The sequence below is a fragment of the Oryzias melastigma genome, linkage group LG15, assembly GCF_002922805.2.
Source record: "Oryzias melastigma strain HK-1 linkage group LG15, ASM292280v2, whole genome shotgun sequence".
NCBI lineage: Eukaryota > Metazoa > Chordata > Actinopteri > Beloniformes > Adrianichthyidae > Oryzias > Oryzias melastigma.
The window spans coordinates 27416246-27429808 of NC_050526.1; the positions used below are offsets into that span (position 1 = coordinate 27416246).

Below are 13563 nucleotides of genomic sequence, written 5' to 3' on the forward strand. Positions count from 1 at the left end.
GAATTTTAATGTTTTTAACCCCCATTAATCTAACAGTTTGCCAGTTTCTGATTATTCATTTCTGTCAACACCTCCAAACAAACAACAGTGAGATAGTTATAACAAAAGCCTTTATCTCATTAATACTGGCCTTATGTTTTTAGTATATACTGTATATAGACAGAAAATATACTGAATGATTCAGCAAAACTTTTGACTAATTTTCTCGTGATGATGCAAGGTCTTTAACGATCTCATTATTTTTCTGGTGACATTAGTGCAACAAGATGCAAATTACAATGTTTGACTGAGCATAAAACTTGAGAGAGAATGATTTATGAAACAGTCTGAGTATCTCTCTTAATTAACAGGGTGCCATATTGTACACAAACGAGTCTCCTTTGATTAAGTGCAGAACCAGAGGATTCTGGGAACCCCTGACAGGTTTTTAGTAAATGGAAACTAAATCAATGAAGTAGTTTTTTGAGGTGTGAGCTGTAGTGTGAGAGTTATTAAGTAAATGGGATCTTTCCATGCCAAACAGGCCCTGATCTTACAGCAGCGTGTGATCTGAATGGAAATGTGAGCGTTTCGTCTGTGCAAAGATCCACATTTACGGCCGTCAGTGAGTGCTAATGGTGGCGTGATTGGCCATATTAATGTTGTGGGCATGTGGCAGCTGCTAACGCGCAGTACTGCTTCTACCACAGACACTGCAAGTTACTAATACGTAGTTCAAGTTCATACACGTTTCAATAAAGTTTAAAGCTGTAGACATGAAAGCTCAGCCTTCAGAACGCAGTTCTCCTGAAAAATGTCGACTAGTATTTTGAGGTGAAGATGAAAAGCATTTTTGAGGAAGAATTTAATTTATAGGAACAAGTCTGTGAGTCTGAACAGGCAGCTCTGCTCAAAACCTGCAGCTTGATGAAGAAAAGTTTTACATTTAAAAAAAAGGAAGACAAGAAAGTTATCGTTACAAACCCAACAGTTTTAATAATTTATGCCCATTCATCATCAATAAAGAATGATGAAAATCATTATTCTTATAGTTTGAGCTGCAGGTTTTTTGTAAACTATCATGTCATGTATTAAACATTTGAGTTTTTTCATGACATTAGCTACAATAATGCAATTATATCACCTGTTCTATCTAAGTCCAATTTTAAGGATTAACTAAAGATAAACTACTTCTCATTTATATGTTTTTGAGACACAGATAATACTTATCTATATCATATATGCCGTTTTTTCAATTTATTTTTGAAGATTAATAAAATATTTTCTTGAATTTTACAAGTTAAAAATCTTTTTTGTTGACTGTTTTTTTTATCTTTTCTTTTCCTACTTTACAAGTTTCTCTATTGTATATTTAAAACTGATGATTGTGGCAATTCTTGATATTCTTGATATTCTGATCTTGATATATCTTTAATATTTGAATTTCGAGTACTACATTTTTTTTTTGTTTTACCTTAAAAAATCCTAGAAATTCAGAACATTTTTTTTGCTTAATGACAAATCCCGAATCTGAATTCTTCCTTTACCACTTCACCCTACCCCTACATTTAGCCCTCCAAATGGAGAGTTATAGAAAAATAATGTCTTCAAATTCGGACTACACTTCCCCTCAATGACGTCATCATTATTTGCCTGTCATCTACATTAGCGCGTAGCTGCTAGTGCTCGGAAAGTACACAACATCAATCAAAATAACTTTGAAAAGGTCATGCTAAAACAACAAGTCATTACTTACATTTAAATGTGAGCTTGTGTGCTTCCGAGCTCAACCACGTGAAGAAATGAACTTCTCCTCCACACCACAGAGTGACGTGGAACACCCTCGCGACGGAGGGATACGCAATGAAAAGTCATTATGGATTAAAAAAAAAACATTTTGGGCACCCCTACCCTTACAAATGCCCCTACAAGAGCAGCTGTAGGGGTAGGGATCTAGATTCAGTCCAAATGTGTAGAAGCAAAAGAAAAATCCTAAAAAAGCAAAGACAAAGTAAAAAAAAAAAAAGAAACATGCGAAGCTCCAGTAAACTTTAATACATTTTTGAGGACTTATTTCAAAAGGAATAATATTCAAATATCATAACTTTTGTTATATTTGCTTTAAACCAAAAATGTCAAAACGTTTTGAAACCTTTGCGCTAAATTTTGAATGTAAACAATGTTAATTGAGTCTGTATCATTCCTGCATCTCTTTGGCAAACTCACCCAAGAATTCAGAAACTACTGAGGGTTAAAAGAGCCACCAGGTATCTTTGAAATGGTTTGAATGTCAAAATTAAGCTTTAAAATCAAGAAAACGTGTTTTGTTTAAAACCTGACGCCTGACGTGCCGTCAGCAGCCCCTCCCTTCATGTACAAAAAGGCAGCCAGAAATACCGGCAGCCGTCGGGGACAGAGCGCTCATCTCCTCTTTGTGCCCATCACTCAGCCTGGTACTGTCAGCAATTCCACCACCTACGCCCCCTCTCAGGATTCCCACAGCGCCATGTGGCAATGAGGGCTTGCTTTGCATTCTGGGATCTGCTCTGCTAAAATCCCCCCTCTGGGTTCACAACCACCCCACACCCTCCACCCAAAAAAATTCCTTGGCCCCGAGGGCACGGCACAGCCCAAAATAACAGGACGCATCAGCACTTTCATCTGCATCCCCGAGCAAGCTCAGACACTGCAGCAGCAGCTGTTAGACCACTCGCAAGCGCAGATACGGAGCTGAAAAACACAGAGGAGCTATTGCTGGCTCCCCAACCCCCCCTCAGTGATACCAGCACAGACAGACATGGATAAGAGTGCCAACTAGGTGTGGCTGAGCGACGGAGTCGTCCTTTAACGTCCTTCATCCACAAAGAAAAACAGCCCGCCGAGAAAGACAAACAAGTGTTAAAAAAATCATGAAACAACCGTGTTTAAAGACACTTAAAGGAAACAATCGTGTCACAAGGTAGAAGATTTGATCAAAGAACACTGCAATGTGTTCAGATAAATGTATTTTCTTTGAATGGAAAGTGTGCGGCGGTATCTGCAAAGAGACAGAGAAGCAGCTTTGATCAAGGTCACAGCTTGAGAGGAGCTGATAGGTCGCAGTGACTCTGGAAAGCAGGAATCATGTCGCAAGTTGGGACTTTGCAACAGAGCCTGATGTGTCCGAGGACACTGGTGCAGGAAGAGAGGTGTCAGTGATAATTCATAAAGGTTATTCAGCGCTGAGGACAAAACCATAAAAATGATGTGTAAATGTGTCAGTGAGTACTTTAATATGTTATGAGGCTTTTTTGTCTCAATATATCTCTATTTTTTTACCAGAAGGATGTTTTTTAGATACTTTTAGGGAATCTGACTCTTTGTTGCAGTTCTTGTTTCTACTTTACACCAGGAACCCTGTTTACTGATGCTCTGAACATTTAAAATTTTAGATAGAAAATGGGGAAAGCGTGGCGATGAGCTCTTCGGTGGACCGTGTTGCTATGCGCACTCCCCCTGTTTCCCTGGCAACGGGCGTATTGACATGCTGCAGAGCTGTTGCTGCTGCTGGAGGCTGGCAGGCAGCCAGGAAGCACCCTGCCTGCACGCAGCCTCGCATTCTGCCGCGCACTTTCCAGCTTCTCGCAATTCCCATCTCGTTGTGTGTTTTTTTTTTTTTCTTTCTTTCTCCATCTTGTTTCTGAAATATGAAGACTAATGATCGTCTGGTGAAAGGCTTGTTGAACGGGAAAAAAAGGGAGAGCACGATGGGGAGGGAAGGAGAAAAGCGTGGAGGAGGGAGAGCTACAGCCTGTGCCATGCGGTGCTTGCATGTTAAGATGAATAGAGGGAGGCTGGTGTTATTTTACTAGAACATAGTAGTGACTTGGGCTGCTGGGCTCTGTGTCAACAGATGGATAAACCCAGTAGAAGAATGCACTCCAAGCGTATCAGGGGCACGCTGGGGCATGAAAATGTCAGGTGTCAGCAGCGAGCCACGAGGTTGCTTCTATTTATACAGTCCAGCATGTGCTGAATGTACACATAAGGCCTTGTGAACGAGCATGACGGGAGCGTTTGAGGGTTTATTGCCTGGCAGAGGAGGAGAGCGGGACATGCTAGCAGCTGATTCACCTCTTTATCAGACAGCCTGAGAGGAGCCTCCGTGGCCCTGTGTGCTCACAGGGGTTGGGCGGGGAAATGTCAACACCGGAGAGGGTTGAAAGGATAAGGGTTAGCATTATCTCATCTGCTCTCGCACACCATTCGCTGGTGGAACTTGCACTTAGATCCGAGGCAAGTGATGACTGGTCGTGGCGGCGCATGTCGGCTCAGATCTTCCAACCTCGTCGTACGATGTGAACTGAGAGAAATCTTTGGATTTCTGCTCCCAAATTAATGGCCGGTTGGTGACCAAGTCACCCCATCAAAGCTTATCAGTTGGCATTTTGAAACATGGCATTTTCTAAAGCCTCCAGGGTTCGGGTCAAGCGCGTCCTTGTCCAGACAAAGCCCTCTAAACCCAGGATTTCGTTTCCACATTGTGCCCCTTCATTGTTGATTTTTCCACTATGTGCAAGGCCAGGGCATTTGTACCCGTCTGTTAGGCCCCCGTCAAAAGAAAAAGTATCCGCTGTTCAAGGCTAGACCACTCTTGTTATTCATGTCATGCAAGGTGGTTTAGTAGGGCAGGGTGCAGAATTTTCCAGAAGCAGCTGTGTGCTTGTGAAGCTGAAAGCGCGCCAGCCCGAAAGGGATTCTATCTCTCTCCTTTCTTTCTCTCCTAAACCTCTCCCCCCGCCACCACCGCCGCCGCCGCCTCCCTTCCTTTCCGTCGGCATGCTTGGCTCGGTGCCCGAGCTCAGTCAAACCAGAAATATCCGCTCCCTCCCTTCCCTCAAACACGTCCCCCTGGCTCAGCGGAGAAGCTTCCATCACGCCGGATGACATTGGATCATTTTTCTCGTCCTGCACATTCCAGCCAAAGAGGAGGACAAGGGGAGGGGAGCAGCTGCTGCTCCTGCTCTGTGATTATATCATTACAGAGCAGCAGACATGTATACAGTATATCAAGCACAACCTGTCATTAGCATGCTTTATGTTTTGATGGCTAAATACGAGTGTGCTCTGCCCGGATCCCAACGGCACTTTGAGCAAGTACCACAGATTAGAATTGGTGAACGCAATCCTGCAGCGTTCCAAGTTTCAGCCTCTCAGCCTTGAGCTATAAAAACCTTCTCTTTCCTTATTTACTGTACCATTATCCCTGCAGACACCTGTCGAGACGTGCAGGTTATCAGATCCTCCGAAGCCTCAGTCTAAATAAACCGAGCTGTGCAGTTGTGTAACACGTTGGAGTCACCAGCTCCATTAATAGCACACACCTGTCAAACACAGTCCTGCTTGTTCTCCCTGCTGACCTGACCCACCCCCCCCCCTCCCCTTCCTGAACCCAAATACTCCAACGTAAACAGCTCAGAAAGGCAGGAAGCGGAGACGGAGCGTTTCAAAATGGCAGCCTGAACAAAGGCGGTAAAAGCTTTCTTCTGCCTCTGTGGAGATGGTGCAGTGGAAGCCTTGATTGACAAGAACATTAGCTCTCAGAGGAGACAGCTCCCACCCAGTTATGCAACACAGAAAGAACTACAGTGAATTTGTGGATGTGTGCTTTGTGTGTGGGCACAAATGTGACGTAAAGATAAAAACAAAGGTGTCAGAATATCGGAGTGTTGTTCTTATCTTCTGACAACTGTATTCCTTCAACGAGATGAAAGACGCCGCATTATGCAGCGCCGCTCCTGTAGGAATCCTGGATTTATACACAACAAAAAAGTACCTTTTTGTGTTGCCTTGTTGTTTGGACAACAGCTAAAGTTTAATCGTGCAGTTAAATATTCTGGTTTCTTGTCCTGGAATGAACTGGTGAAGTTTGCCCCTCGAGAGGAGGAAGCAGGAGAAAGGGGCATCATCCCATAATGCATCATCACAGACCTGCTGACACACGCCAGAGGACTCAGTCATTCATCAGCCCGCGAGCTCGACCTCTCTTCAGGACGTTCTGATGCTTCGCTGGAACGTTTCTGCCGTCACCCCAGCCACATCTCCATCTGTCACTCGTCTTCCTGCATCTTCATGCTCAGCATCGTTCTGCAGATGTAAAGGCAGATGGTCTTCACAGGACATGACTCTCAGCTGATCAAACCGAGATGCAGACTCCAGCCTGCTTCACAACCACTGACTGTATATGTAAATTGAACTGAGTGAGTGTGATGTCATCCATAGCAAATTATTTAGGCTCCAAGCAAATGAAGTAAATTCAGTCGCCATTTTTACGCAACATGGATGCCACCATGTTGGAGCCAGCAGTGATTGGTCGGTCTGAGCCAATGTTTAATTGGCAACCACACTCACCAATCAGGAGGAAGCTTCTTGAGAGGCCACACCCCTACCACTTGAAAGCGGGCCACACAAAATTTGTCAAAAACGTTGGACATGGGGACAGGCAGGCTCCGCCTACTTTTATTGAGCCATCTGATTGGCCAGTTTATAACTTGATCTACAGTAAAAATTATAATTAACGTTTGTTAACGTTTTACCACAGGAACTATAGCTCCAGTGTTGACATTTTTTTGACTTCTGTAACTCTTCAACCGTTTACACAATTCCAGTGGATTCTGAAGCGAATAACAGAAGCCTCACCGATATGCCACACATTTCAGCAGCAAAGTGTTTACCCGATCAACGTAAATCAGCTGATTCTGTCAAAAGAACCCGGCTGTAGACATTAATGTCTAGAACCTGAGGTCCCATCAACACTAACAGTCAACACTTTTGGGCTACGGTTAGGGTTAGGATTGGAGTTAGGGTAAGTTGTATAATTTCTACCTTTGGCTGATGATGTCAGGCGCCATCTTGTCTGCTGCCAGGACCTTTGCTGTCATGCAACACTTTTTAATAGTGACCACGTCAACGGTCAAAGATTTACGATATGTCAGAGAAGATATGTTATTTCAACACATTCTTATCCGTAATGTTAACACATACTGACGTTTAGCTAAGGACCGCTACGCATCAGTTTTTAAAATCAAGGGTCTGCAACCGTTAGGACGTGGTACCAGATGTGGACTGATCCTCGGGACACGTCCAGTACCAGTACTCAAACCCTAACCAGGCACCGGACGCGAACCTGTACAAGTTAGGGATAAGGTACCGGTACTGGGTTAGGGTACCAGTGCGCTCCACGTTCCGGTACTGGACCAGTTCCGGTTTGCGGCCCAGAAACTGGGAACCCGTGATTTAATGGGAACAGGCAGCACATCAAAAAACGACAAGTTGGGGATGCCCAAAACATCAATTTATGATTAGGAAGAGTCCTTTACCAAACGTCAAAATATGACAAGTTGTGAGATAGAATGTGTTGGTTATTTATGTGTCGCCGCTGATATATCTGGTGTTAAAGGGTTAAAAAAAAGGAATCAGAGCGAGAATGATTATTCTAAAAAATATGACTGAGACTTAAGGTACTTCCTGGTTGAAACACTGGGGAGAGGGGTCACTCAGTCCAGTTCTCATGCAAAGTCAAAGGTCATTTAACATAAAAATGAGCGGGCTGGTTTTGAATCTCTGAGCTAATGAGGCAGTTTGTAGTCGTGCGGCATGCTGGGAATCAAAGCTGCACTTACTGCTGCCATGTTTACTTATAGCACTGCTTCTACATCTAACTTAAACACGTTGCAGGCTGACAGCAAGAATCTCACTACAGCGGCTGGTATGCAGAGGCCCAAAATAAACGTCTGGAGGGCAGATTTCGCCCAGAGAAAAGACAAATGATGTCAATTAAAATCCTTTGTTGGTGACAAATTAGAGTTCTACTACTATAGTTTGGATTGTCTAGATTGCAGGAGATGCTGGCCTGACTCATCTGCTGCTTTTTCATTTGGCAAAGTCGCAGCACGCCATCTTATCAGCTGATCCGGAGCCAAAGCCAGGAGTAGTGTCTCAGCAGAAAAGCAGGATTGTGCTGGGCTCGGCTAGAACACCAGAGCGGGCCCGATCGCTCTTGGATCTGTCCCGAGCTTTGTCCTCATCTAAGCATGTTCCCTCCTTCATTTTTCATCCCCTCTCCTTTCATCTTTTCTGCTCTACGCCTCCTCGCCCTCCTCTGCATTCTGCTCCATCTCTTCCTCCACCGCTCCCCTCTCTGCTCCACTTATAAGATTTGGCAGCACTCCAAGATCTGAGAAAAACATTGGAGGCGCAGCTTGGTTCTGATGTCTGGAAAGAGATGGGGGGGGGGTGAGAGTGAGAGTCCTCATTTCCATTTCACAGACTTAATTCACACCAGAAAGAAGGGATACGGGAAGATGGAGAAGCAAGCGCCAGTCAGAGGAGGCACGGCTCGATCATATATGGGGGAAAAAGTCAGATCAGGCACTCCAAACAGCATGGTGGTGTCTAAAAAGGCTTTAGAAGCAAACTTTTAAAAAATTCCCCAAAATTCCAGATTTTAGTGTCTGTTTTTGTTTTCCACATTACTGTGTTTCATACCACTCTAAGTAAAAACACATTTGGCACTCGGAACTGTAATCATCTGAAGTTTTGTGGGCCTTTCCTGGTAAACAGGCCAGATCTATGCACCCCCCCAATCTGTTGACCAAGCCAAGAATGAAGGGAAATTTTACACATCCTGCGGATTCAGCCTCGCTCCTCCTAATTGCCGGTTGGAGCTCCAGTTTCTCCCTCGATGCCGAGAAGAGAAACCGTCATTACAAGTCTCGCAGGAGCCCGAGCCCGGCACCAAAGGGAAACTTTGATTGATGAAAAGAAAAGAGGCAGATCTGAGCATGCCCTCAATACAACATTTGCTGTGACCTTGTTTTTCCTGACAGGTCTAAAATTAACCGAGCAGATCAGTTATACTGGGAGTGGAGAATGTAGACCAGATTCTGCTGTTGGCGTGTCCCTGCCTCTGCTCGCTTTCAGGGGATTACAGCAGCTCCAGCACGCCTTTTGATTTATTGTGCTAAACATAGATTCATTAGTGAAACAGCTGGCTGCATTGACTGCTTCACTTTTACTCAAAAATGTTGGTGAATGCAGGAGAAACGCCTGCAGATTGGAATTTGTGGCTTTTTTTTTTTTGAAAATGTGCCAAAATTAAGGATATTTTTCTATTTTTCCACTATAAAAAAACATTTTGTGACTCTTTTTATTCAAAATTCAAGCACATCGACAATGAGAAACACAGCTGACCACAACAACAGGGAGGCAGACCCTCCGCTTTACCAACCAGTTATTGCTTTTCACTTAGCTTGATTAACAGGATCCTGTCAGCCAAATCAATCAGTCTGAGAAGGATTTTATAACCATCGATTGGGGTTTGTGTTGCGTTTCGACTCTCATCCTGAACCTGCGGAGGCAACGCCGGTTCATCTTTGCCTCTGGTTTCACTCGGATCGACCTCACGTGAGGAGCCGTTTTTAGAAAGTCGGTTTGAGGGCTGAGCAAACCTGTTCTGCTTCTTGAGCAAGACGTTGTACGTTTAAAGGTCCCGGAGGGGTTTGTATGTCAACAGAAAACTGGTTCGTCATTAACCACAACCGACTTGTGAGTCACTTCACTTCGGGCACATAAAGACCTCGTCTTCTCATCAACTTTTACTGTCATCGCGGTTCTCCGTGTTCTCACATGCTGGTTTGTTTCCTTCAAGTTCCCTCCTGCACATGAAGCAACCGGCCGAACCAGAGCATCTGCCGATTTCACCGGTAGCTACGCAACCGCAGAGCTTTGTCAGGACAAATACACTTCCAGTGACACATTCTGTATGTTTTAAGCACAGAGCAGGCTATTTTAATCAGTAGCGAGCAAACAAGTACTGGTTCGGCCATAAACCTTTGTGGACAAAAACAAGAAAAGGTCTTTTATGTCCGATTGCGTCATTCTCCAGAGCGGGTTACGAAAGCCCTGCTTTTGTCTCCACGTACGGTGGTAAGTGGGTCAAAAAGGAAGGGAATCTGACCGCCGACAGGTGTGACGGTTTATGGAGAAGGTGGTACATTGTTGTTGGGCTCAGCAAAGTGTCGCCCTTATCAAAGTGGGCCGTGGTTCTAGTTCTAAAGTCCAGCTGATAAAGCGACGTTACACACAGAAAACAAACTTTAAATCATCAAACAAATGTAGTCGTTTCGGAAGACTTAAAAGTCTTCAGGATTATGAATGACAGAGGTGCTTCCCAAAAAAGGTTGATGAATCTCTGGTTGATGATAGGATTTATGGGCTGCAGGCATCAACATGAAAGTGGTTTGTGGGCCTGATTACTACAGGAAAAGCTTTGAGATGCACGCTGTTGCTGCACACTGCAGGTTTGTGTGATTAAACATTAGCAATGAACACATTATGTCTCAAATATTTACTAGTTCATTCACAGAGTGTTTTTTTTTCTAAAGGTCCCCTCCTCCATGTCAGGTTCCTCTTACTGCAGCGTCAGCTACACAGCACTTCTTTGTCTGGGAGGAAATCTCAAAAGCTCCTCTGCAGTTTTCTGCTCTCACTGCCCTGAAGGAGCACTCACGGCTCGCAGGGACGAGTCTGGCGTTTGTGAACGTGCACTGCCATGAATCTGCAACGGACACATTTGCATTTGAAGAGATGGACAGTGAGCTTGGCAGGGACTGCAGCAGCAGTGTTATTATTGGCTGGGAGAAGGCACTCAGTGCAAAAACCGAGGCACCAAATCTGTTTGATAGTATATCAGCGATACGTCAGAGCGGCACAATGCAGCCCATAAATCAAGAAGGTTGTTGGTGCAGTGGAGTTTACTTGTCGAGGGAATTAGAAGTATCTGAAAATAAATAAAAACTGCAATGCACCGCCACTTCAAACGCCTCATTTCATCAAGAAATTGGAATCAGTGGTCACAGTTTTGTCATAACAGTCACGCACTTTCTCATTACTGACTCAACAGATTCCAGCTGACTGACGGAACATGACTTGGCACCTGTTCCTGTGCAATCAGTTACAGTGATGCACAAAATGGAGCAGAGTAGCAGCAGCACGTCTAGCATTTTAATATTATTATTATTTTGGTTGATGAAAGGCAGCCTGAGACTCCAGAGCCTGAAGGAGCCCCTGTTCTGCTCGCTCAAGTCGCCCCAAAATGAAGCAAGCTCAGACAATCAAGTTCATACAAGATCAGAAATTGTATTTGGCATTTTTTTTTAAACAAGTGCATACAAGTACAGCTAAAAGCATTTTAGTTTTGCCAAGTGCTCGTAGAGTAGCATTAGTCACATTCTACGTTAAACAGGAACTGCCACCAGACCTAGAAGTACATCGAGAATTTTGTTAAACATCAACAAAGAGGAACGTAGTTCTAATGATGAGTACATACCTTTATCTTCAAAAATATAGAAACACAATGTATTCAAAAATCAAAAATTATACAACCATGTTTACGAAGTATACTCTTCCCTTGGGTCCAATATGTACATGTCCGTTAGTCTGTTTGAATGTTATGTAGGTGATATTTATATATTTATACGTGTTTTTTGCCTCCCCGCCCCAAAGACGGACAGGATCAAGGGTCCCTCTCCTTTTTTACTTTGACGTCCCCCGCCAGGATGGTGGCGATCTCCCCCTGCATGAAAGCCCACGGTACATTCGAGCCAACCAGGGGGCACTTCTCCCCACTGGGACAGTACACTTCCCCCGTGGCGCCCTGCTGCTTTATGCTTTCCCTCGAGCACGGGAAGCAGAACTTGTGCGAGGGCACCGACGGGCACTGGACAAAGTGCGTGTCCTCCAAGCGCTCGTGGCACAGCGTGCAGCACAGGGGTATGCTGCCGGGTACCGAGGAGTCCGGAATGTTCTGGGGGTGCACCTGGTCCATGCCCGGCACGTGGGGGGTGCCCGCCCCCGACGCCTCCCTCTGCGCCAGCCTCCTCTGGTTCATGGAGGACGGCGACATGGGGCTGCTGCTGTTCCTGCGGGTGGTGGAGTGGACCTGGTTGCCGTCTTTAGGGGAACTGTTCCCGCCTGCATTGTCTGCGGCCATGATGAGCGCCGCCATGGGGGACTGGCCGTTCTGGGCTGCCTCGGGTGGGGTGGTGCGGGAGTGGGGAGATATCGTGGAGGGAGGGGAGACGAAGCTTGGCGGGGGAACCGGAGGCATCTTGAGTCCTTCGGCGGGTGGAGGTAACCACTGCTGTCCCTCCCCGTTCAGCTTGGCGGCGGTGCTCTCTCCCTCTGGCTCCGGTGATGCTTTTCTCTTCATGCGGGGGTGTTTTCCTCGGTCTGCAGGGGGGAAAGGGTTAAAGAAAACTGTTGAGCTCACACCAACAAAAACAATTAGGCTGGAGGGGAGCAGCTTTCCTGCTTCACCTGAGCACAACAACAATGCAGACTACAGGTGACTTGGAGGGTCAGACCCTGGTGGTGGGGGGTCACATACCTGACTTGGTTGCAGACGTGCTGCTCTCATAGCCCGTCACCCTTTGTTGCATGACCACATGGTCCTTCTTGAACCTGGGGTCGTAGGGGTGCAGCCCCCCCATAAATTCCCTCATGGTTTTGTTCTTGGCCCCCCAGTCCTGCTCGGCCCTGCTTTTGTGGCTCTCCATGATCTCCGGGGTCAGGCTGTCCGGTCTGTGCTTCTCCTTGCCCTCCCGGTCGTGCTCGGTGCTGGACACCGACGCGGGTCTCTTGCCCAGGTCGGCGGGAAGCCCCATCTGGCCCCTGCCGTTGACGGCGTGCACCGGAGGCAAGCTCCCGTTCACCAAAGGCACTAGGTTGGGGGGCACGGCGCTGTTCCTGCGCGGGTTGGGGCTCTGGCGGTTCAGCTCCGGCGGCTCGTCGGGTTTAGTAAATCCATTGGGCACCGGGATGCCGTTCGCCTGCCGCCCGGACTGGTACTCGGGACCGAGCCGGGGCGGCCGGTCGGAGGACAGGGGGTAGCGGTCCAGGGGCTGCGGCGGCCGGGAGCCCGGGTCTCCCGCCGCGGGGTGGTTGATCGCCTGGATCTCCTTCTTCCCCGGCCCGGGGGAGCGGCCCTCCTGGAAGCCGTGGACCCTCTTGAGGTGCCGGGCCGAGTCGATGACGATCTCGATGCGGTCCGCTCCTTCATAGTTGACACATCCGCGGCAAACGGGCTCGGAGAAATCCCACAGCATGGCCCAGGGCATGCGCGGCAGGTCGCATAAATAACACGACTGCCTCCTGGAAGACGCAGCGACCGCTGCGGACGACATCGTCAAGCCCTGCGAGAAACAAGCCCCAAACGCCGCGTTCTTCCTGCAAACTCCCCGTAAAAAAGCCAATAAAGAGCTAGTTCCGTCCGTCCGTCGGTGGCTCGGTCGGTCGGGAGGGGGTGCGCGCGCGCAAACGCGGCTCCTCTGGATTTTTTACAGCAACAAGGGTGAAGTTTTAGGTGGAGGAGTTCATGTCGGTGTGTACTTTACTACGGCGCTCCTCTGTCTACCTCCGCCGACTCTCTACTATGGCTCAATGTGGAGCAGTGACGTCACCACGGAGCTCTAAACGCCTGCTTCCCCTTCAGTTTCTATTGACTTGATTTCTTCGACAGACCCCCCCCCCCCCCCCCCCCCCCCC

At 46.8% G+C, this 13563-nt stretch overlaps 1 protein-coding gene across 1 annotated transcript; it reads right to left on the minus strand.

Moving 5' to 3' along the window:
* Positions 1–11137: 11137 nt before the first annotated feature.
* Positions 11138–13546, minus strand: irf2bp2a (interferon regulatory factor 2 binding protein 2a; the record flags this gene model as incomplete). The annotated part of the gene is given in 2 exon segments (XM_024297021.1): positions 11138–12249; positions 12407–13546. Coding segments are annotated over 2 exon segments (1512 nt in total). The 3' UTR covers positions 11138–11533.
* Between the last annotated feature and the right edge of the window lie 17 nt (positions 13547–13563).